Below are 25,363 nucleotides of genomic sequence, written 5' to 3'. Positions count from 1 at the left end.
ATGGTGCAGGTCAGTACTTAAACACAAATATTGTATAAAAGATGTCATGAAAATACAACTGAGAACTGGAAGTTTTTATTCTAACCATAAAATTAAGGGTAGAAAGCTAAATAGTGGATTAAATGGATTAGGCAAAGATGAACTCGGTGCATCCATTCTTGGTTGCTGTGTCAACAGGACCGTTATAAGCCAGAACTTTATGTTGTACCTCCTCAGAGAAAGGTATGGGGTCAAGTTTGGGAGGGGTCTGTGCCATTAAGGATTACATCATTAAGGGCAGGAATATGGCTCATGTACAAGAACAGTATTAATGAAAGCTAAATATGAGAGAGCTTCTGGGTAGTGCTGACTTTTGCTTTTTCCTGCTGTTTTAAATACTAAACCACGTGACAGCACAGTTATTGTCTGGCACTGCACTGGTACTTGGAAGGAATCCCCTGAAATCACAAAGATTGGACTAAGGAAAACTAGATGTTCATTTACCTGATGCTCTAGGAAAAACATCCTATCCCTGCCATCACCTCAGAGGGTTAGGTCTTCTGGGAGAAGAATGTAGTTTAACAGGAAGTCAAGAATAGGAACATTACAAATAGGCTCAACAAATATCTGTGATAACTGATTCTGCTTGGGAGAAACAATTATAAATATTATACTGGATTAGGTTTAAAAACTAGTTGCATCTCAGTATCTGGGTAGCTCTCAAAAAATTTCAAAAGGTAGACTCACCCTAGATATACTTAACAAAATCTTTGAGAATGGGGCTTAGAAATTGATTATTTAATAAGTTCTAAGATATTACTTAAGGAGCCTGCACAACACTTGTCCACAAGAGCCTCTTGGACTAATAAAAATTCCTTCAGCCCACTGTTGTAAGACATCCCTAACATTAGAGACAAGTCATTTCTAATAAAATGTCCCCAATTTTCTTTTTCTCAATGAACTACATTTGGAATGTAAGTCTATATCTCAGAATGTATAATGAATGAATGCTCAGAGTAACATATTTCATTTTATCATACTATTAATTGATCTTAACATGTATCGAACCAATGTAACAACATTGATTGAGCACTTACTATAGGCAAAGCAGTTAGGGACATGGATTTGAAAAGGCTATGTAGGAATAAAATTTTTCCAGCATGATTTTTAATATTCTACTGACTTACATGATAATCTTACATTCTCTTAACTCTAGCTGAATTGCAACTGGCATCTCAGAATTTTCAGATTTCCTGCCTCTCTACCTTCTTCATAAAATAATTACCATTTAAATACCAAATTGTAAAAACTAGAGGTACTTTCAACTGAAAAAATTTTATTGAATCCTTAAAAAAAGGGAACTCTTTAGTAATTCTTTAAACAACTCAACTTGTTCTCTTTCCCCCCATTTACTTTACAAATGCATTATTTTTAAATTAGGCCTTCTTACAGCAGATCCTTGGTGCTCCTGAGTTGTGTATGCTCAGAGAAAGACCTGTGCTGCATCTAATGAAGAAATAGCTCTTGGTTTCAAAATTAGTAAGAGGCAAATAATAATTTTAACAGCTTGCAACTCCATGGGCAATCAGAACTAAAGTTGTTAATGATTAAGAAATCAAAGAAACGCTAATGCTTTAATAGCTGAGTGTATGCGTGAAACCTGTCACTACTGCAGAAAACTTGGAAAATTATTAGGAATCTTCCCCCAAGGGTTAGTCACAGCTGATATTTAGAACTTGGACAGCTGTAACTGTACTATAAAATGGTATCTAATTCTGTCAATCTCACGTGTAAGGACCCTGAAGGAGTCCGATGGAAGCCAAAGAATGGTATACATTTCCCATCACATTCAACTAACAGTACCAGGTGGAAGGATTTTCAACAGACTAAATGAAACATTCAAAAAAGTTCCTTGGCAGTAAGTAAAAAATGTACATGCAAAATCTGAATTGTACAGTCAAAGAGTCATTATTAGGTATATAATTCTAGAAAGTATACCATCATTTAATGTGTAGAACAAATCTCTATGTTGAGCTCATTATCAGGGAAAGGCTAAAATTCTCTTGGAATCTTGAGATTCTCTTTGGAAAAAGTGGACCAAAAAATCTTTCTATGACTTGAGGTCTGAAGTGAACCAAATGATATATAAACATGAACCGATTAGAGAAAACAGTGAATGTTAAAAGTACCATTTTTTCAGAATAGTAACTGACTCCCTGATGTCACACTGAATGTCTGTTTCTAAATGACTTCTAACATCAACCCTGCTGGTTAATGATAGTTATTCCATCTCCTCATTTCTTATTGGTAGCCCTTAGAGTTTGTCTCTTCATTAGTTCTACATCTATAATTGGGCAAGGGAAGGGAAAAAAATTAAATTCAAATGGGGTGGTTATATTAACTGCAGCTACAGTAGAAAATTTAGGAGAGGTAGGGAAAAGACAAGGTTGAAGCTACTGGCTAAATTAAAGCCATAGGTCATTCATTCATTTAACACTGGCAATGTACTCAGTGCTCTTCTAGGTGCTGAGTGTGCAATGTTGGAAGAGGTAGACAGGATTCCCTTATCTCGTGAGTTTCTTCACTGACTCCTCTTAGCATGGGTAATTTAGGGTCAACTGTGTAGAAATCATATAGTCTTGTTACAAATATGCATGGTACTTTACCGATAGTTTTTATCTACAGCTGACCCTTTCTGTTAAACTGATTCTAGAGGGATGCACTGCGCCCCCGCCCAACTCCTACCTTTATTTGGAGAATAACCACCTGACTCCACCTGATGCCAAAACAGCAACAAAAACAAAAAAAGGTATGAGGCTTGCCCTGGCTGGCATAGCTTAGTGGATTGAGCGCGGGCTGAGAACCGAAGTGTCGCAGGTTCGATTCCCAGCCAGGGTACATTCCTGGGTTGCAGGCCATGACCCCCAGCAACCGCACATTGATGTTTCTCTCCCTCTCTATCTCCCTCCCTTCTCTCTCTAAAAAAAATAAATAAATAAAAACTTTAAAAAAAAGGTATGAGGCTCTATCTAGGAAAAAATAAACTAGTAAGGTTCTTGCATACAGCAAAATTAAATGGGGATCAATTGCCTTATCAGTAAATAACACTATAATTGCCAAAAGAGATCGTGCGTATTAGGTGTTTATTGGAGAACATTTTAAATGTTCAATAAATGCTCATCAGAAGGGTAAGTGATAACTGTTAGTATCATCAAAGTTTACATTAATTATTGTAGTTAATAATTACTGAATTGTGATTCCCCTATCTTCAATGAAAACTATCTTTACATCAGGGACTGCTGCAGTGGCACAGCAAACATTAAATATCTGAGAGCCAAGATTTCTTATTTGCCTCTAAAAGCCAAACGCATTAATCATCTCGCCACTAAAGACTCCTGCCACCCTCAGCTGTCTTGGAGCAACTTACCAACACTAGGTGCTTAGATCTGAAGTGATTCCAGGGAATTCATGGTCCAGGAAAGGAACGCTAAACTATTAACATCAAAGTTGAAAACCACTGGCCTATAGGTATAAAGAAATGGAAGCCATGCATCCCCAATAGCCAGGTTTCACTCTTACCCAAAACAACCTTACTCCTAAAGACATATTTTTCTCTAGTGTACAAGTATTATAATGATAATACTAATTATTACTTATCTAACACTTGCATGTTTCCAGTTTTAAGAAAACTTTACATACTTTTCTCCACTTGAACTTCAAAATAATCTGTGAGGTAGTTTATTATTAATTTCCATTTAGCAGATAAAGAAACCGAGGTTCAATGAAGTTCAGTCACATATTCTGCAAAGTGCCAAAGCAACCTGTACCCAAATCCATGCTTCCCAATTTTAAATACAGAGTTCTTTCACTTGTCTATGAAACCAGTATTAAGAAAGGCCTTCTAATAACAAAGGTTCTAGGCCTCCCCCACTCCTTAGGACCATGAATGCTTTCACAGCAGTCTACAGCCAAAGCAAAATTTTTTCCCTCCCTCTATTTCCCTCCCCTCAGTGCCACAAAGGTTCCATTTTTCACAGAATCCAATTCCTGTGAAGAGACAATTTAAAGAGGCAGGAAGTGGCATACCTCCTCATTTATTTAGGACATCCTAAAGTGTGATTTTTTTACTTTATTTCATATGTATGCAAAAATTTTATTACTGTGTTCATTTCTGTTTCGATTATCTTACCTCTTTAAGGGTGGAATTCTTGTAAGAATAAAGACGAATGGACTGGGGTCTAGTCCTGATTGCTCTGTGATCTTGGACAAGTATCTACCCTTCATAGACTCTAGTTTTCTCATCAAGTGGATGAGATGGATTAGGTGATCTCTTCCTTCCAGCTCTAACACTGTATGATTCTGTGGTATCTCTTTCAGATGTGATGGGCACGTTCGGTACGAAACTGTTGGTTGTTAAGTATTTGTTGAAGGAATGATAAATGCAATTTAATTTTGAGAATGGTTGCTGGGATTGAACATAGCCCAGCACACTGTCAAAAACACTTGGCTCCATTCCACCACTTTTGCTACTGGGATTTGGAAGAATATACCTAAAATGTATGTGTCAACAGCTTCTCTGTGCTTCTTTTAAATATTAAAAATAAACTGCAGCAAACATTTTAATTAGTTTGTAGATCTGAAAATTACTGATTTCCATTTTGCTCTATAATAACCAAATTTATTTATTCTCTAAATTATAGTTAACAAATTAGTTCATGAGTGAATTTCCTTGAAAACTGAAGATTACCACATTTAGGTGCATACATTATTTTCATATGAGATACTTCCAACGGAAGATATTAAAAAATCAACTATTACACATTCTTCTGCTTCCTTAACCAGAGCACTTTACCTCTTCTCGATGATCAATAATTCTATCAATTAGCAAACAGTTATCAAACTGTGTTAGACTTGATTCTAGTCACTACAGTGATACTCAAAGGGCCTCGGGGAGCACCTACATCTATTTCTCCCTCTGTTGAATAGGCACAGACTGCTGTGTTGAATAACCCAAAGCAAATAAAAGACCTTTGTCTACTTATATTTCCTCTTGCCAGCTGTTACATCTAATGATTTCCCGTGAATCAAGTGTGCTCTAATCTGCATCTGTGTTTTAGGTAAATGGCTTGAGGATGGCTTCATCTTTTCAATTAAGCTAAACTACAGGCTCCATGACATCTGTTTTTCAATCAGAAGCTGTTTCCATTTATTTCCAGACTCATGGCTATGCTCCATATGGTGGAATTGCTGCAAATCTGATTTGTAAATAAGTGAAAATTTCCTTTAATGCCCCATCAAATCTTCAAGTGGGATACCACCTGTAAAGGATACCTAACAAATATAAAGCTATACAAAACAATCATTATTACTGCTACAAGTACTATGATTCCAAACAATCAGAAAATGTACAAACTGAGATTTAAAACTTTTATTTGATGAAATAATCATTGTATATACTTGATGTTGTTACTATAAGAATATGTGAAACATGTAAATTTATACTATAGAAGATGTGCACATTTAGATGAATACAATAAACCTCAAGGCATTTAAACAATTTGAATATTCTAAAATATTAAATACTAGTACCACTTATAAAATATTTTAAACCTTTCACGTGTCACTTGTATTTTAACAGGAGAATGCCAATCTCTTCTTGTGTGAATTTTAATATATCCAATGGAGTCATCTGAGTTTTGGAATAATCTTATAACCCATAACACAAATGATATAGCTCTTTTTCCATTGTTTTCAACAAATATTCTTATGCCTTACATTGAGAGTTAGGAGAGAAACTCTTCCTCTCCTATCCAAGTGTTTCTGCACAATGGGTAACTCTGGCTTCACTTCAGGCCTGTTGTTGTTGTCAGCTGACAGGGTCCTTTGGAGACAACAGAAACCCCACTCTGTCCTGCTAAGGCCAGTGAGGGTCCCTGAGGTCGATAACACTAACACTGCATCCAGGGAGCAAGACACCATTCCCACAGTCTATAATCCAAAACTTTTGTAATTAAAAAAAAAATCAAAGAAAATTTCAGTGCTGCTTTGGTTCTCTAACATTCTTACTTCATTAGAAAGCAAACACTAACTCAAGTTAGAACAATTAATATTACTGAGAATTTTATATCACTTCTTAAATACCTCTATACTATATCTAATTCTAAAAGCATTTACTACTATACTGAGATTGCAGGGTTTTTACAGCTTGTTAACCTTCATAGCTCTGGAGTCTTTTAATTAGGAGACCTTTGTTAAGTCCTAGATCTTGCTTACCTAACCCAGGTTTTTAAAATAAAGAATGTCTTTTGAAGGCTTCCATTTCCATGAAAACTTCCTACATAGGATTCTTCGCAGTTATGTCACAGGAAGAAGTAGGTTTTAGCTGTCTTAGGCAAAATTCACTAAGTTTTTTCACATTTAAGTTTGAGTATGTATTATTTTTTAATCAAATTTCTTGCTCTCATCGTCACCTCCACTGTGTAGTGCTGTGACATGTGTGTGCTGAGACCTCATAAAGTAAAAACTATAAATGCTGCCCTAACAGGTGAAAACAATAATCATAACCCAAGAGAATAACAGTTTATTACAACTCATGAACTTTATCTTCAAACATATTACAGACTGTTCTATGATGTACTATATTTTTAGAGCCTTTCCTCCTATCTTCCACAAACTATAACTCAAAAAATAGGGATCAACAATTTAAAAAAATAAGGTTGTGAATCTCTGAATTAAAAATCTAAAACCCTTGAGATACCTTTATACAATTATCCAATCTTGTTCTGACTCTTCAGCTGGGGACACTTGCACTAGAAATTATGACTGTGTTAAAACCATTTAACATGTGTCTTTACCTCTCATCTCTCCCCATTAATTATGTCTTGCCCCAAATCAAAAAGCCATCTCTCTAAAAAAAAATTGGAAAGTTTCATTGTTTTGCCTCCAAGCCTTGCACAGCTTCAAAGCTATGTTCTGAACAAAAAACTTCACATATAACTAAATCCCTTAATCTACGATCTGAACTACTTTTTAAATCTCATCTGCCACTAAATTACTCAACCTTCTCAATTCCTCTACTGCAATGCCAACCTCACCAAATCAGAGCATTTACCGAAGACATCTTGAACGTTTTATCCCTCTATACTTTTGTTTACATTATTGCCTCTGCCTGAATGTCCCTCTTTCTGATCCCTCAAGTCCCTACTCAAATAGCAACTTCTCTATGAAATTTCCCAATCCTCCCAGAATTTTCTAAAAATTCCTCTCTATTCCAATAGGTCCTTGACCAAAGCTTTATTTTAATATTTCTCACATTGTAGTACTTAAAACAAACAAACAAAAAACAACAACAAGCCATGTACCTTCTGTTCTAATTCTTTAACTATATAACAGCTATCTAACAGCTCAGCTATAGAACAGCTCAGCTATGTAACAGCATTATGGGTTTGTGTAAATCATTTGATTTCTCTGGGACTTAACTCAAAAATAGCAATATTAGTATTCTGTCACAAGGCTGTGGGGCCAGACTAGACTGAGGTATTTTTCAGTTCTACGATCCATGATTCTTCTTTCCATCCATCCATCCATCCATCCATCCACCCACGAATGCCTGAGATCTCTTACATCTACCATTCACATCTACGAAAGCTGGATTCTAAGAAAGTGTAAGAAATCCCAAACATTCTGCAAGAATATATACTGTGTCAAAAAGAATGACTTGAGGGATGTGCAAAACAGCAGTTAAAAAGCTCATAAATACTGGAACACATTTCTCCAGCTGGTGCTTGCTTGGGTGTATTCTTTTTGCTTTGTATTTAGTTTCCCTGCCTGAATAGCTTGGGATGTCACATTTAACTTAAAAGGGACTAAACAGGCTGCCCGATAAGTAAGTTTAAAATAACTGGAAAATAGACAGGTTGAATACAATTCTAAATCATATTTGAGAACTGTCTGTAGTGAAAACATGCCAAGAACTTAGGTATTTGTTCTATTTGTTCAGAAAAAAAAAAGGAGACCAAACATTTAAAGAAATGCATAGCTTTAACATGTCAGTGATAACTCCAGAATCTACCTTTGTTTCTGCTGCATGGGCTGTTGTCTCATAGCCATATACTGCATGTCTTCTTGCAGACGATTAAGAGGGGAATCTGGCTTGACACGAATCCCATAGTAATGGTACTTGGAGTTTCCTCTTCATAAAAGAACAACAAACATTAGAGACACAAAACGTCAGTCAAACCAATATTAATCATATAGGATATCTATAAAACTTCACATTTGGGAAAATATATAAAAGCTGCATGTGTTTTATATTTGTGATGTGTTCTGCATACTCATATATTTTGATGGTGGCTACATCTGAGGAATCAAAATAAGATTCTGAATCTATCAGCTCAAGGCCCTAAAAAAAACTTTCCTTACAAACTTTCTCTTAAATATTGTCAAACAGTCCATCTATTCCATTTAAGTTACATTTTACTTTTAAATTTATGTTCTGAATTTAATTGGGAAGGAGTAATAGAAAAAATTCTGGTCAACAAAAATTCATTAACAGGATAAAGGGTTGCACACTAAAGAAGAATTTATGATAAAGAGGTTATACAGAACCAACAGAAAAAAATCTTAATTCTACCTTTCTTAGGTAAGTTCTACATTTTTCAAGTTCTATTACTGCAGGGATGATGAAGATAACTTCACTGATGCAAGATGTGATGAAGTCTATTATATTTAATATTTTGAAACCTAAAAAGAAGCATGCATTTACTCATTTTGAAACATATTTTATTCATCTCTGTTTTTATGGATTCATATTACTTTTGCAGGCTGAATAAGATGTATCACAACAGACATGAGGAAATTTTCTGTGAAAATGGCAAATTTCCACCTGGAATAAAAACATCAGAATTTCCCCTTGTTCACGAGAAATACCATGTTTGTTATCAGAAATGACAAAGTTTAGCTCTGAATGAAATATGAAACTGTTGCAAAAATAACATTTTAAATACGTAGATTTTTGCAATGAAAAAAGTTTTTCACAAGCCTATATATAGCAAGATATCAGGACTCAATTTTTTCTTTCATTTACAAAAAGAAATGCAAGGGAAGTACCAACTAAGTATTTTATATAAAAATGGAACACAATATAATATACAATTGAAGAAATATAGAATTGTATACCTGAAATCTATATAATTTTATTAATCAATGTCACCCCAATAAATTCAATTAAAAATACAATAGGAAAATAAATAGCCCTGGCTGGCGTAGCTCAGTGGATTGAATGTGGGCTGTGCACCAAAGTGTCGCAGGTTCGATTCCCAGTCAGGGTACATGCCTGGGTTGCAGGCCAGGTCCCCAGTAGAGGCCAATCTTTTTTTTTTAAAGATTTTATTTGTTTATTTTTAGAGAGGGGAAGGGAGGGAGATAGAGAGAGAGAGAAACATCAATATGCAGTTGCTGGGGGTTATGGCCTGCAACCCAGGCATTTACCCTGGCTGGGAATCGAACCTGGGACACTTTGGTTCCCTGCCCTAAATAAAATCTTTAAAAAAATAAATAAAATTTGTGGGATAATTTCAGTATGAAATATATGTGATGATGATATTATTGAATTACAGTTAATTTTCTTAGGTTCAAAATGAAAATGATAAAAAAATAGAACAGAATTTTATTTCTAAGATTAAAGAACATATATGAGACCTATAAATTTGAAAAGTCATTAAAATTTCATTTTATATATACTATTGCTAGTTTTAAATAAATGTAGGGCATCTGAATACCTATGTAGTTCCAGCAAAATAAACCAGTATGAAAACCTAATGCTTCTAAAGAAAGGCCTTCCATTTGCAGAGATTAGATTTTGTTTCTAAAATCTACTACAGAAGAGAATAAAAATCAAAACTGAGAAATACTACAAACCCAATTAGTGTTCTCTTGTACAAAGTGGAGAATGATAGGGAGTCGTGTTGGGGTAGGAAGCAGAAGACATTAACCAGGGAACACAGCCAATGACAGGACTACACAGTGAAATGGTGTCTCTCTCGAGACCACAAAACAAATGAAGTGTCTACTTTCTTTTCAGTTTCCTACAAATCAACATTTGTTTGGCTGGGGGGCAGGGGAAGTGGTTCTTTCTATTCTGTGGATAATGAGGGAGGTCAGCATGGCCCATGGTTTTGGCTTAAACTTAATTCGGAAATGCAATCTACGAAAGGTAGTTTTTCATTTGTCTTTGTTTATAAACATGGTGATTTTATTTACTTTATACTTAGTTCCAAAACTTGAGAAAAAGTCTGGTGTTGGTTTGAATAAATTCACCACTTAGTTTTATTAATGGACAAATACAAGTTCTGCATACAGTTTGCTTAAAAAAAAGTATCTGAGTTAAATTGTCTCATGATTTATGCTGATTCACCTTCTGTTCCCTGTGTTAAAGGTAGAAAGTGGATGCTAATCCAGTTTCCATGGTAGAAAGACTCAGCACTTTGACCCCTACCATTGTCAGTTTTTCTGCATGAGAGTTCTGCTATCCTCATAACACAGCATTTGTTTAAACTTTCCTCAAAGGCTTTCTTTTCTCATTCTTCTAAGCTGTGCTTTCCATCCTAATTACAAATACTATACAACAATTTTAAAAGGAACAGAAGACATATTGTTACATAGTGGGGGGGGGGGTGGAATAGAGAGGGAGAACACCAGAAAATAAATGCTGTAGTATTGCAATATGGATTTACAGAGTATGGATTCTACTCATTCACAAACCCAAACAACCCTAATTTTGTCACTTTCTATTTTAAAGATGTGTTTCAAGGTTTGAATGGAGCCTCAAAATAGGATCCATTGAAATCCCTTTCAGTAACAAAAGAAGCACAACAATACAGCTATTAGAATGTTGAATAAAGTCCAGAGTTTTAAAATATAGGCACAGTATGCATAACTACTGAGCCATCAGCTAGGAGATAGTAGGTTAGGTACCAAACAGTAATTTTTGTGGTTCTGGGGGAAAATACTTAAGAAACAAAAAGCTTATTTTTCCCCCCACAGACTTAAAGCCAGGTAGAAGAAAATACACTTATGAGAAAAATAAACCCCCAGCAATCTGAAAGCTGTATAATCACTTGAAATGCAACAGAAAGAAATAATTCACACTCTGAATGCATAGAGACCTTATAAATTTCATAAAATTGACACACTCCCTTTTTCAGTATAAATTTATGAGGTGAACTACTTAGAATAAAATGAAGTTGTGACTTGTAACTAATTAAAGGTAGATCATCTAATGTTACAGGGCACCATCTTTATTTTTATACTACTTAATATGGATTTCTGTAAGATTTAGGAAATAAAAGCTACTGAAAATGTGTTAAGATAATTTGTAAAAAATATAGGAAAGTAAAACTGAAGCTCCACAGTTCTAAGTGTTATTTCTATCATATATTTTTTAAAAGGAAACAGAGAAACTAAGAGTCTTCTTTATTGGCTTCCATGCAATAAAACTATACTATATTTTTTCTTCCATACATGTACGGTTTCACATTCAAGAATTTAAAACAGGTAAAAAGAGTAAATAGAGCCATCTCATTATTGAGGGCTTCAAATAACCATATTTTTCAAGTTCACCAAATGATTCTTAATTGGTCTACAGAAGTGAAATGAAAAAAAAAAAAACCCTCAGCTTTAATCTCTTACTCCATTCAAATACAAAAGTTATTTAGAGAAATTCCAATATAATTTTTTAAGAGATACATAGTTTTCCACTTACTATGTTACTTTACTCATCATCTTTAGTATGGTTATTTTAAAACAGAGAAGACAGTGATATATATTAATTCTTAAAGCATCATATGTAGATCTTCCATTAACAGGTTTGTCTGCTACTTCCTATGTAATTTGAGAATCAGTTCTCAAAGCTTTGCTCAGTTGATGTTTAAGATAGTGCATCAGTCTGATTTGGTAGTATTTACCGAGCTTTCCTTTTCCTGGGAGGGGGGTGTGATTTTTAAACTGAGATAATTCTGTATTTCTTCTTTACATGTTACCTTTAATCAAGTACGTTTGCTCAAACTATATACTGAACTGCTATAGTTTGAAAAAGATTAATTTACAAACTTATTTTTCAATACTAACCTAGTTCCCAATCTCCTGGTTCGTAGCCCCATAAAAATTGACCTTATTAGTTTTCCAAAAGAAGCAGCATTGACTGGGTCCAGTTTGTGTTCCTGACAGTGTCGTAGGTAGTGGTTGTAGAGAGTGCTTCTGGGAAGGCTCACTCCTTCTGCTGTCTCGTAATTGTCCAGCAGCCACTGGAGCTAGTATAAATAAGACAGAGTAAACCCAGAGAAACCATGCAATTTACAGGAATAAAAATACAATATCTGCAAGTGCAGTATACAGAAATGCTTCAATCTCTGTCAAGCCTTGTAAGAGGGTAAGCTGTTGTAACACAGAGGCCAGTGTGAACTGACTTTAAGAACTCTCCAAATGTAAATGGTTGTACATCCCTTATGATCTCAGACCCTCTCCATTCCTGCAAACATTCAAACACACGTAGAGACAAAATAATTTTTCTCGTATTGGTTGCTATTTTGGAGACAAACATCTCTTCGGGGAATTCAAATAATCCCATTAACTGGTCATAAAAAGAACTGATAATTGTTACAGAATAAAATATGTTACCAAACCTAGCAGCATGACACGTAATATGTCTTTAGTGTTGGCTCATTATAACACATCAACTGCAGGCTTCCTTGTATGAGTTTTTATATTAAGGTTCTATTCATTTCTATAAAATTCTAATTTACTTACACAAAATAATACAATAATAGAATTAACTACTGGGAGAGAATTCTGCAAGCAGAAAGAAAAAAGAATCAGTCATTTCTTCCCCAGAAGGAAAGAAACTCAATACATTTCAGTAAAAATATATGAAAAGGAATCATTACAATCATTTGAATTTTTCTACCTCAAAACTATGTTTTTTTCCCATAACTTTGGAAGACACACTACAATTGCAGTTGGTAAAGCAATATTTTCTCAGTCTATAGTTCACATTTTAAAGTTTTATGTTATCCTGTGTGTATTTTTAAAAAATAACCTTTAAAGTATAGAATGAGCAAGAAATTTTTTAAAAATCTAACAGTTATACATTATTGACTTTTAATATTAGCAAAACTAAATTTTTAATTTGTTCATTTGTTTATTTACAAAAGAACTAAAATAGACTTAAATTACTTTCTTAAGGTTGCATGTGATCCCAGTGCTCGAGTCTGGTTTCCAACACACTTTACCTAGTTACTCCCATTGTTATTACCAGTTGTTATTTCCACAAAAGCGGCAAATTTTTCACATTACTTGACTCAACAAAATTCCCATGCCATATACAAGTGCTATAATAAAGAGCTGATATTCTACATGCAATTCAAGTTAGGTCATGGAAGCCAAAGAATTCCTTTATTAAGCATCAATGATATGCCAGGCAATGGGGTAACATCTAGTGACATAAAAGTGAATGTGATTTCACCCCTGTCCTCTAGGAGTTTACAATCATATCCTTAAAATGACATTATGGACACAAATAAAAACATTTCTCCATTTTGCTTACATATTTTGAGATTTGTAATCAAACTCAGAACCTGAACTTTCAGACTCAAACTCACTAAAAACATTTTCATAATATTTGCCTTTAATTAATCATAACAATTGTGCTTTCCAGGACCATTATAATTTCAAATATTCCTACTTTAAACCCATACTTATGCTGGGTTAGAAATTGTAGCCATCAAGCTTATAAGACAGAGCAGAATACTAAAAGGAAAAATCATGCTCTGGTCAGGAAGACTGAAGTTCTCTGCCACCTACATCTGCACATGAATATACACATTTAAACATGCCTATCACCTCTGCAACATATACAACAGTCCTTATAAACATTTTTTAGAATTACACAAAATAAACACTAATTTTATTATGATGAAATAAATTACAGGTCAAAGAATTCTTTTGATATGAATCACCTACAACTTGTTGGTAAACAAGTTTCCAGAGGCACTGAAATATGATTTCTGAGTATTCTAAATAACACACAGATAACATGATCAGTAGTGTGAAAGTGAGGAGGTGAACTGGGAAATGACGCTCTTAAGGGTCAGACTAGTATTCAGAATGTCTCTTTAGCATTTCTTTTTAAATTTTAAGACTTGGTTGATTATAAATGCAACTGACGGAAATCACGCACAAAATGTGGCAATCAAACCTGCCTCACACACTTTTACCACACACCTCAACGACAGGGCTGGGGTCTGAAAGCACGGTTTCCTCGTCTGAACAGTGCTGGAGAAGCTCTCATGCGCCACACTGCACTGAGTACTGGCTCTTGTTCGTGTGCAGAGACTAGATTGAGCCTTCCATGGTTACTCTTAACATATTAAGAATAGAGAAATACAGAATACAGAAGTATAGAATACAGAAGTATTCTTTGAGATATTCAGGTTCTTCAGATCAAGTAACATTAGGGGACAGTAAGGAAAAGCCATCCCCAGAAAGGCAAATATAAAAACTGGAATATTTTTTGATAAACAGTAATATTTTATAACTAAACTAGTGAAACACATCCACAAGCATAGAATGCATGAGTTAAAATTTCAAAGGCATGTTTGTACGTATATCTGTGTATCCTGGTAAAATAATGCATATTGCCAAAGCCCAAATTGTATGATTTCTTTTTAAAAAATTAAGAAAAAATAAAATAATTTTTCCTTGTTAATGAAAACACATGTATCTACATAGGAAGTGTTAATTTAAGGATTCTTTTCAGAAATGGTTAATAATCAATTCTGTAATAAACTTTATATACAAATGTACATAATAAAATATATCTGATGATTGTACTTGAATAAAAAATATATGATGTAAAATATTTTGAGAAAGATACAAAGCAAATAAAAATAATTTAATAGCAAGATATAAACAGAAAATTTCTGTAAACTGCTTTAACTAGTTACTAGTCTTCTCATATTTTATTATGAAAAATTAAAGACTAATATCTATGAATGAGATTTTACTAATTTCTTATGATCAAGAAAATTATCTTGTACAAAAAAATAATAAAAGGATTTGAAAAGGTATATCCAACAAAATATTTGATGGTTTTATCATAAATTATCTTTTATAAAAGTAAAAAATCATGCAAACATTTAAGTTCAATATAAAATATTTTGAGTCCAATGGTATGTTTATACATATGAGTTAATCGGACCATTTTTAATTAAAAATTTTTTTCACAGAGAAAATTACAGCAAAAGTTGGCTTTAGAAGAACCTGAAGTCTAAATAATATTAGTCAAATTCAATCAATAACTTAGAGAAAATAAAGCTTTTATTGGATTGTTTATGTGGTCCTCTGAAATGACTAAGCTAGTCAAATAATCTGAACTATTTTGTAAACTTTTACTATAATGATTTACATTTTTAAAGATTCATTTCGAAACCAGTTTTTAAAAATCTGTGTTTATTTGTTATGTGTGTGCACACAAACATGTGTACATATATTCACACATATGTCCATATGTCACACATGCACATGAATGTACACATATGTGTATGCACACACGTATATGATTAGTTGGTTAAAAAATTCTGCAAGTGTGGGTATTCTAGTAACTATCACTTTGACAATAGCAAAGTTACATTTTGTCCCCTGTCCCTTGTTTACAGGAGAGCTTTTATTCCTTGACAGAAGCCTGGGGGTCACTTTGGAAAAGCAGAAAGAAGTCCAGTGGAAGTAAAAGCCCCGAAGGGTGGAGGTGGCTCTGCTGCAGCCAGGACTGTCTCAGCTTGGAAGCCTGCCAGCAGCTGAACTGTGTCACCTAGGGGCAGTGCTCCAAAAACTCAAGGGGTATCTGGGAATTGGTTTAGAACCTACCAGATAACATTTTGAGTTTTAGCTGGGAATGAAAATCTGCATTCTACATGTTAGTATTAAACCTTCAAGTTTTGACAGTGATGAAATTATAAATCAGACGTTTGAGTCTAAAACACAGTATAAGAAAGAATTGATTTTATTGAAGAGAAACTTAGCAGTGAAGTATAATTTAAAGGCATAAATACACTTCATGTATTGCCCAAGGAAAGTTGATACCTGTTATAAGATGTATTTTTTTCCTTGGGTATTGTCTTTAATAAAATGTATTTTGACACTAGCATTCAACACCTTTAACATTAAGTAATTTAGAATGAAACTATAACTATTTCTTTTATTCTTTTGTAAGATGTCTTATAAAATATTTGTATATACCTGTGATTTTAAAAGCCCATAAAATACCACAGTAACTTTTAACCTTTACCATTTAAAGCTGATTATTCTACTAATGAACTAACATAAATTCTTCTAAGGGTAGAAACCTAGATAATTTCATCTTGCAAGCTTTTCACTTAACTACATTAATCAGGACAGATTAAGGAAGATGAATAGGTCCTATTTTTCCCAAAGGGAAATATTGATTGACAAATAAAAAAAATACATCTTGCATTCTCCAATTAACATCTAAATGTAACATTTCTCACTTTCCCCAGATGGATTATTATCCATTAGGATTCATTTTAAATTCAGTTCATTGATGATATGCATTTTGACAAGTCTTATTCTGTCATAACTTATATATACAATACAGGAATGGCAAGCAAAAGTGAGTATAAAACAAAGTTTTGCTTTGAGCTCAATATATTTCAGTAGTTGAAACCAGTAAAATTCATGAAACAATTATTTGCTAGATTGTAAAAAATCTATAAAATAAATGCCTAAAGCTTTTTATATACTTTAAATGGAATTTCTTTAAAAATGCACAAGCTAAAGAACATTATACGAAAATGGGAACAATTAACTTAAGAACATTTCTACATTCAAACTTATCTAAAATATCACAAATTGGATACAATATAAACCATTAAATATTAATTTATATTAATTATATCATAGAAGAAGTATAAAATAAAGTCTTCAATGAAGAGAATAACAACATTCTAATTGACTTAGGCAGACTATCATTCACCTGTAGCATCTTCACATACAAAAAATTTAGAAAAACATTTAAATAAAAATTATTATACTAACAGATTGATGTAAAGTTAAATCAAAAGTATCATCCTAAAAACATAGAGATGAATAATATCACCCTTGGCTATCATTTTTCAAAGGATTAGATTGTTTGGAGAAAAAAAGAAACAGGGTCTACTTTTAAACTGACAGCAGCATGTGGAGAGAGTGCGCATATACTTTTTCACTTAGTTGGTGCGCCAGAAGAAGACCACTCTCCACCAACAGTATTCATACATATGCCCAAACAGTGCATATCAAATAAATGTACACATGACTGGTAAAGTTACTTAGAAAACTGAAGGTTAAGATAAGGACTGTTCCCTTATATTACTTGTTTCTTATATTCATTCACTTAAAATATATTTAATGAGCATCTGCTATGTGCCAGCCACTATTCTAGACACAAAGGAAGCATCGATGGACAAAATATGTAAAATCCTTACATCTTGGAACTTTCACTTGTCAATAAACGTTTTCTGTTTGCCTATAAAATGCTACTACTAAAATAATTGCCATTATGTTATTGTTAATAAGATAAAACATGGCATTTGGTGTCACTGTACTCAGTCACAGGTGGGGACACTATGAAGATTAGGAAACAGACAAGTTAACACATGCTTTTCAACCTGGATGATAATGGCACAGTAATTATAAAAGCATAGCAGCAGTACTACAGACACTTAAGAATATGCTGAAAAGGGAGCATGGAATTTAATGCCCTGCTCCATTGCCTAGTGTGCAGGAAGGAAGATGAAAAACAAAGCAATCACACTGGATTCCACTGAGAGGGGATGATTTCTGTGATTTGACCCTAATGAGAATTTTCTGAATTACTATGAACAATCAAATGCATAATGAGAAAATAGGAAATTTGTTCTAGTCCCTATTTCAAAATAGAATGACAATAGATTTGAGCTAAAAAATCATGATCCTTCTTTAGATAAATATGGGACACAGATTATCAACAATTTCTCTGAACTTTCTGTCTAATAAAATTAACCCTTTGTACAAACTGACAAACCAGAGAACTATGATAAAGGTGAATTCGTGTCCTCTTCAAAGAATCCCACAAAATTCAAATAATTCTTTATTGGTCCTATACAGTGAGGGAGTAAAGGCAACTTACAGTTTATTGATATTTAAAATATTAACTATATTTCATTAAAAATCTCTACCAAAATTTTTCTATACAACTGAAAATCACCAATTAGGTTAACAGAATTTAAAATACCCTTAGCAGGTGGTTTTCAACTAGAATGCCTGCAGTAGTTTATTCTAGTTGCTTAGATAAATCTAATAAGAGTGAGAGGCATCACTGACTTTGCAAGAACAGAAAGGCAACAGGATCTTCTGTGCTCAGAGAGAAAGGAAAAGCTGACTGGTCACCAGAAACACTGATCCCTTCTCCACTTTGACGTGCTATCTATAAAAATCATTTGTATTTCTGACGACTTGCCTATAAAAGAGTTTTTAAATGAATTTAACTGTATCTCAGAGGTGTAATAACAATGAATCGGGACATTTGAGAAAGAAAGATTACCACTGCATTACTGACATTTACACCCACTCTTTCTGTACATTGAAATGCCTCTGGCAGTATGGAAGATCTGTCATGCTACATAATAAAAAATATGAAGCCATGGAGTAACACTCATTTAACTGTTGCTTACGCAGCTTAACTCACACATTCATTAACACTATTACTTTATGAATTCAAGAAGAAAGTAATTTCAAAAAGCCCAACACATTTGAAAAGTTTTGAACAAATGAACAAATAAAAGTACACAAAAATTCTCACATCCACATTATTATTCATGAAGATACTAATGAAGATGCATAATTCAAGTTAAAATTCAACATATATATTTTACTAAAGTATGTATCTCAAATGAAAATGAAATGCAAGCTGAATATCAAAGCACAACTTCTCAGATTCCTGAAAGTTCAAAAAAGGTAACTGGAAACTTAAGGGTTTTTTTTTTCTTAAGTCCCTGGATATTTTGACTAAAAGTGAACAACAACAGTTTCACTTGCCATTCTCAAAACACAAACACCTGTTAGTATTACCTCCTCCCCAAAACATATACCCTAATAACACACAGTAAATCAGCCTTTACACACAACCACAGACTCATGGCAACACAAAAGCTATATACTTATGAAACGTATAAAAGAGTGACACATTGCATACAAATTTTCAGAAAATGAAAAATATGTATATATTTTTTAAAGTGTTTCAGAAACAAGGGCCAAAATAAATGTTATTTTAAAATTTATATCTATAATTTCACAGAAATTGCAGGCGTTATCCAAGTTGGCTAACCTGTTTTTATTATTTGACATGATAATTCCTCTTGAAAAAGAAACAAGATAAAATACTTCATCTAAAAACAAATGTGTAAGAACATAGTATTTAGTGTTGTGTTGGAATCTAAAATTTAAATGTTTGAAAATGCAAATCTTTAAAAAGCATAGTGAAAACATTTTCTCTGAGCCAAAGGTTATAGGTATGCTGAAAGAAGAACAGTATTTCTGAAATCTCATTTGGATAATCCAATTCTGGACTTTTCTGTAACAAAACATGAAGAACTTAAATCATAACAACATCTCTAAATTTAAGAATATACACATTTTCAGTTTGGGAGGGAAAACTAATTTTTACTATATTGTCAATGTTATTAATTTTGCAGAAGATCTAATTCAAAGGTCTATTTACCTTTTTCCCATATATTCAGAAATCATAGTAACAAAATAATTTTTAATCAGTATTTTCATTGGTTCCCTCAATTTGAACATTTGCTGAACACATTTCCAGTCCTAGCAAACTGTCATCAGTCTTCTTACACTTACCAGTGTTCTAGTGATGCTGCATCAGGTAACCATTAAAAGCTTCAAGAAGTAGTAACACTAGTCCTGTTTTGTCTCAAGTATTAGTAATTTATGCCTTATTGATAGCCTCATTTTTTCTTTTGGCCCAGTTTCATTTTTCTTTAGGTCTTAGACCCTGAGCTTCTCCAGACAGCTGTTTCCTGCCCATCTTATATGACATAAATAATTTTCAAACAGTTTACAATTGGGTTTGTATTACCAATCCTATTTTCCACTTAAAGAATATTACTGGACATACAAGAGATAAGATAATCTCTGTCTCAGAAAAATGTAGAGATGCAGTAACAAGCATTGGCTTCATGTTAAATAATAGAAAAATTTACATGTTGAAAATTCCCATCAATTACATTTTACAAATAAATAGCAGCTTGTTATTAACTTGGAAATGTTATACTTGTACCAAAATAGTACAAAAACCTAGTAAAGCAGTATACTGGGGACTCTATTTTTAGATACTCCACTGTACCAAATAGCCATTAAGTGATACAGAGATTATAAGGCGCTGAGAAAGGAAGGTTAAGAAGCAAAATAAATAAGTAAATAAATAAAACAAGCATTTAGAAGCAAGCAACACATGCAGAACAAGCAAGAGATTAGTTTACATGAAGAGGCAACTTACATGGCTGTTGAGAAGAGAGCTCCTGTGAGTGGACAGACCGTCAGACTTTTGCAGCGTCTCAATCGCCATTTCAATCTGATAATAGATGTCATTAAAAAAAGGGCTCAAGACAAGATAGTAATAAAAGGCTCACTAGAGAATTTTTGATAGATTTTTTTAAAGTTCAATTTCTTTCTGACTGGTGGCAAATGAACAGCTCTTACTAAATGTGTGTCTGCCATCTTCCCCACCCCCAGAGAATAAAATAAAAATAAGCCCAATCACAAAAATAAAACTTTTTAAAAGACATTCTCTAATTAAAATCAGAATGGAGACCAGAAGAGCAGGAACCCCAGCAGATATTTCTAGTTATGAGGAAAAAATTCTTCACTTTTCATAATTCATAATATGATATGACTTCATAATTCAAGATGTGGGACAGTATCTACTCTTTCTAAATAGTCTCAAGCATAAAAAGTATTTAATATCTTTTCTATTCTGTCATAAAATTATAGTGCAGATTTTGCTTAAAATGCATTAATAGTTTAATGCAAGTGAACAAAAACACCTTCATTAATGTTCAAAAGGTACTAAATCTATCCATCCCTCTCTTAATCTTATATTAAAATCTGTAAGTGAAGGGTCTATTAATATGAACAAACATTGTAAGATGTAATCATGGCCTCTACATTATGTTTTAGGATATGGTGGTGTGGAAGAGCTATTAGAAATGACAGCAGAAATGGAATGTAAAAGAGAAAATAATTCAGAGCCAACAAAGAAAAGGGGCAACCATACAAAGTTTTATTCCAGGTCATCTCAGCACACTAAACAGAATCTAACACCTTAATTAAGTAGGAAGTGCCAATAATATATGAGATTTGCTCTTGATAACCTCTCATTTAAAAGATATCTATCCATCTGCCCCTACTATTGCATATACTATGAAGACAGGTTCTGAACATCCTGTATTTGGGTACTAGGTACTATTAACACTATTAACTATAGCTAAATAAAAATCACATTATGTAATTTAAGAGAGAAAATGCATATTATTATTTCTATCATCTGATCAAATCAACAATTCAGTACAAGAAGTCACAAGAATATTTAATGTTTTAAAGCACAGTTAACCTAATTATATTGGGTTGGCCAAAAAGTCCATTCAGTTTTTTCTATAAAATAAAAGTCACATTTTCATTTTCACCAATAACTTTGTTGATTTGGATACTTTGAGTGTCGGCTACCGCCTGCTATTAATAGGCTTCTAGTGGGTAGCAGCCAGGGGTGCTGCTAAACATCTTCCAATGCATAAGACAGCCCCACGGCAAAGAATCATTTAGCCAAAATGTCAACAGTACTAAGACACTTCACAAACCACTTTTGATACATTTGATCAGTCATAGCACCTTCTGCATACACTGCACAAATCATTTTTTTTGTGTTTCAGTTGCATTTTTACCTTTCTTGAAATAAGAAAGTATAATATACCAAAAATGTTGTATAACTTTTTCATCTTCAATATTAAAATGGCTGTATAAAAATTCACCAATTTTGATGTTTTTTTAATGTACACTGATAAGACAGCTGTCACAGCAGAACCTAACAAAATTGTTTGAAATGAAGTTAAAGACAACTAAGTGCTACTAGAGCCATCATATGGAAAAAATGTAACAGACTTTTTGGCCAACCCAATACTTTACAATGGGTATGGAAATTAATGATTCCTTGAAATTTTAACAAACTGCCACCTCCCAGGACAAGAAAAGAAAGGATGGCAATAGCCAAAGCAAAGCCTTTTTTTTTTACTATTAAATCACCAATTTCTTTATGGTTTAATACTTTACACACACTCAGTCTCAATTATACTTAATTTTCTTCAAACAATGAAAGAATTAATAGTTTTGATTTTATTTTATATTCTTTCCCAAAGTTACTGATTCTTCTTCTTCCCTGGAGTCAATAAAATGTAATACTAAGAAGAATGTTATGTTAGAAATTATAGAAAAAACATTCTTAAAATACATATTAATTCATAACATATACTGCATTTTATTCTATTATTTACTTTTCTCCTAGATCTCAGATCACTAAATTAAGTAAGCTGGCTTTTAAAACATTCTCTCTGCCAAATGGGATGTTAATGCAGTTTATCATTCTAGTTGAAAATAAACTGAAAATAGTGATACTGCACAAGTGAAACAACATACGTTAAATAATGTAATTGTAATGAGCAAATATTTCACCAAAATGTTGAATTAAAACTTTGAAGGACCTCAGTATTACATCTCTTAAAAAGGCATCAATAAGTGATCAAACTGAACTAACAAGCAAAAATAGAGACAGGCTCATGGAGGGGCCTTTTAGGGAGTGGAGGGAATGAGCAAAATGAAAAAGGACACAGGGACAAGTGTGGTGATTGCAGAGGGAGGTATAAAGGGGTTAAATGGTCACAGAAAAATACAATAAAAATTTTAAAAAGTGTTCTTTTTTATGATTACTAGATCTTTATGAAAATACCTATATTTGAAATGGCATTAGGAAATTATTTTATAATATTTGTGAAATGGAATGGGAAAGATATTTTCAAACCTAATACGTAAATACATACTTAAGGTTCTACTACTTTCTTTCATTTTTTTTTATTGTTGTTCAGTTAGTGTCCAGCAGAACTAAGGACTGCTTGAGTGTGGTTGGTAAGATAATAACATGGGTGTAATAATTTATAGTTTTAATTTGATAATTTCACCTAACATGTCATATGATGTGCTTGAGTGTGATATTGTTATATTGCAGGATTGCATGCTTATGGTACTATTTGTGCCAGACCCTGTACTTAAAAGGTGAAATAACTTTCATACGCTTCTAGGAGGAATTTGCTCAGAACTTTAATTTGCAAAAATATCTACATTTTCACTAAAGTTTGAGGGTGAAAAAGTGGGAGTTAGATTTCAGTCTACCAAATAAAAATAAAATGTTCTGTTTCTTGTAATTTTATACATTTAGATGAAAGGTAAAAGCTATCAGAAATATAATAGCTGAGTAACACTGAGGGAGAAATACATGTCTGGGTTTGTTAATCAGCACCTTCAAATGGGATAACGCAGCACTTCTTTCTCTGAAAAAAAAAACACCACAAAAAGTTATGTGATCTGCTTCTATTACTAAATTGCTACTCTGTGGTGGCCTGAGACAACTCTCTAGAGGGCCAGATTATTAGAAAATGTCCCTCTCATTTCTGGCTAGCTTTTGAAGAACTTTGGGGCAGGCATAGCATCCAGAAAATATCTTGGTTCAAATTGGATTTCCTAGAGATATGCTGACTTTCTAGCATTCTTCAGACCTTGAGAATTTTGGTTATTCACGTCATTGTGTAACACAGATTTCTAACATGGAGTATTTCTTCTGGCTGTAGGAATATTCTGCCCTAACTGACTTAGGCGGTGCTGAATTTATAGAGGCCAAGGAGCAGAAAGAAGAAACATGAAAAGAGGGACAAGGAAGAATTAAATATTGAGTGAAAATGATGACCAGCTCCTAAGCGAGCACTGTAGCCTCCTTGGAAACTCACAGGATTCCAAATACCCATTAATTCTCTGAGGCTCATTAATTAGTCTGAAGAGAAGCAAGAATATGTAGTGACCAGCTAAATGATAAGAATTTCTGCAAAACATACAAAAACTTAACATGTCTTTACCATATTTATAGTGTCAACAACAACAAAAAACATTGAAGGGAATTTTTACTTCATGAAAGGATCACAGCCTCATTCTATTTTTTAAAAGATGGGTTTTGAAAAATGCCAGTTTTCAGATAAACCCAGAAAGGTTTTAATAGGTATAATAGACTATTCCCCACTAATTGAAAGGTTAAACATGTAAGGGCTAAAGTGTACCTAATAAATGTTTGTTGAATAGAGCCTTTCAGGAAACAAGAGTATGAGGAGAGATTAACACCCACAGGAATGTGTTATGGAAAGTGAGGGTGAAGGAGGAGTTAGAGAAACAATGAAAAAATTAGGAAGAAGAGTAAAAATGAGGCAAAATTTGATATTACCATTGTGGAGGATTAATCAGCTCTAATATTCCGCAAATGGATCGCTGAAGTCAACTGTACCAATTAGCCCATGATTTTGGTCTTGTCATACAGTTTTATGGGGACTATACATATCTGTGTTAGTGGCTAGGGTCTAGGCAGAGGGACAGCAAAGTAGTTAAATAAAATATGACAGTGAATTAAATTTCTGCTAGGCCCACTGAGGATGAAATTAATTTGTTAACTTTTCCATTATAGTGGATTAGATATTTGAGCAAATCTTGGGTTGGCCAAAAAGTCAGTATGAAATTTTCTGTAAAATAAGACACATTTTTCATTTTCATCTATAAGTTTATAGATTTGGATATTTTTGAGTATGTCGGCTATCTCCTACATGGCAGAACATTGATTGTTCTCAATTAATGTCTCCATTTAATCACTATCAACTTCAACTGGTCTACCTAGCTACGGAGATTCATCCAGTGAGAACTCTCCAGCACGAAACTTCACCAACTGCTTTTGACACGTTTGATCGGTCGCAGCACCTTCTCCAAACACTGCTCAAACTTCTGCATTTCAGTTGCACTTTTTTTACCTTTCCTAATAAAACATAATATGCCAAAAATATCACATGTTTTCTTCCATCTTCAATATTAAAATGGCTATATAAAAACTCACCAATTTTGATGTTATTTTTAAAAAAATCACGCTGATAGGTCAGCGGGCACAATAACATCTTAACAAAATTGTTTGGAATGAAGTCAAAGACAA

At 33.4% G+C, this 25,363-nt stretch overlaps 1 protein-coding gene across 1 annotated transcript in view; it reads right to left on the bottom strand.

Moving 5' to 3' along the window:
- RFX3 (regulatory factor X3) overlaps nt 1–25,363 on the bottom strand; it is a 232,094-nt gene that overhangs the window by 57,921 nt on the left and 148,810 nt on the right. Inside the window, exons 8-10 of the mRNA XM_045840638.1 lie at nt 20,579–20,653; nt 12,106–12,287; nt 8,051–8,170 (exon numbers count right to left, since the gene is read on the bottom strand). Of these exons, the coding sequence (XP_045696594.1) occupies nt 8,051–8,170; nt 12,106–12,287; nt 20,579–20,653 (377 nt within the window). The remainder of the gene's footprint in view (nt 1–8,050; nt 8,171–12,105; nt 12,288–20,578; nt 20,654–25,363) is intronic.

The sequence above is a fragment of the Phyllostomus hastatus genome, unplaced genomic scaffold (genome assembly GCF_019186645.2).
Source record: "Phyllostomus hastatus isolate PE091 unplaced genomic scaffold, TTU_PhHast_1.1 phas_contig_34, whole genome shotgun sequence".
NCBI lineage: Eukaryota > Metazoa > Chordata > Mammalia > Chiroptera > Phyllostomidae > Phyllostomus > Phyllostomus hastatus.
Note: the sequence above shows the minus strand (reverse complement) of the source record. Positions and strands in the feature narration are given on the sequence as shown.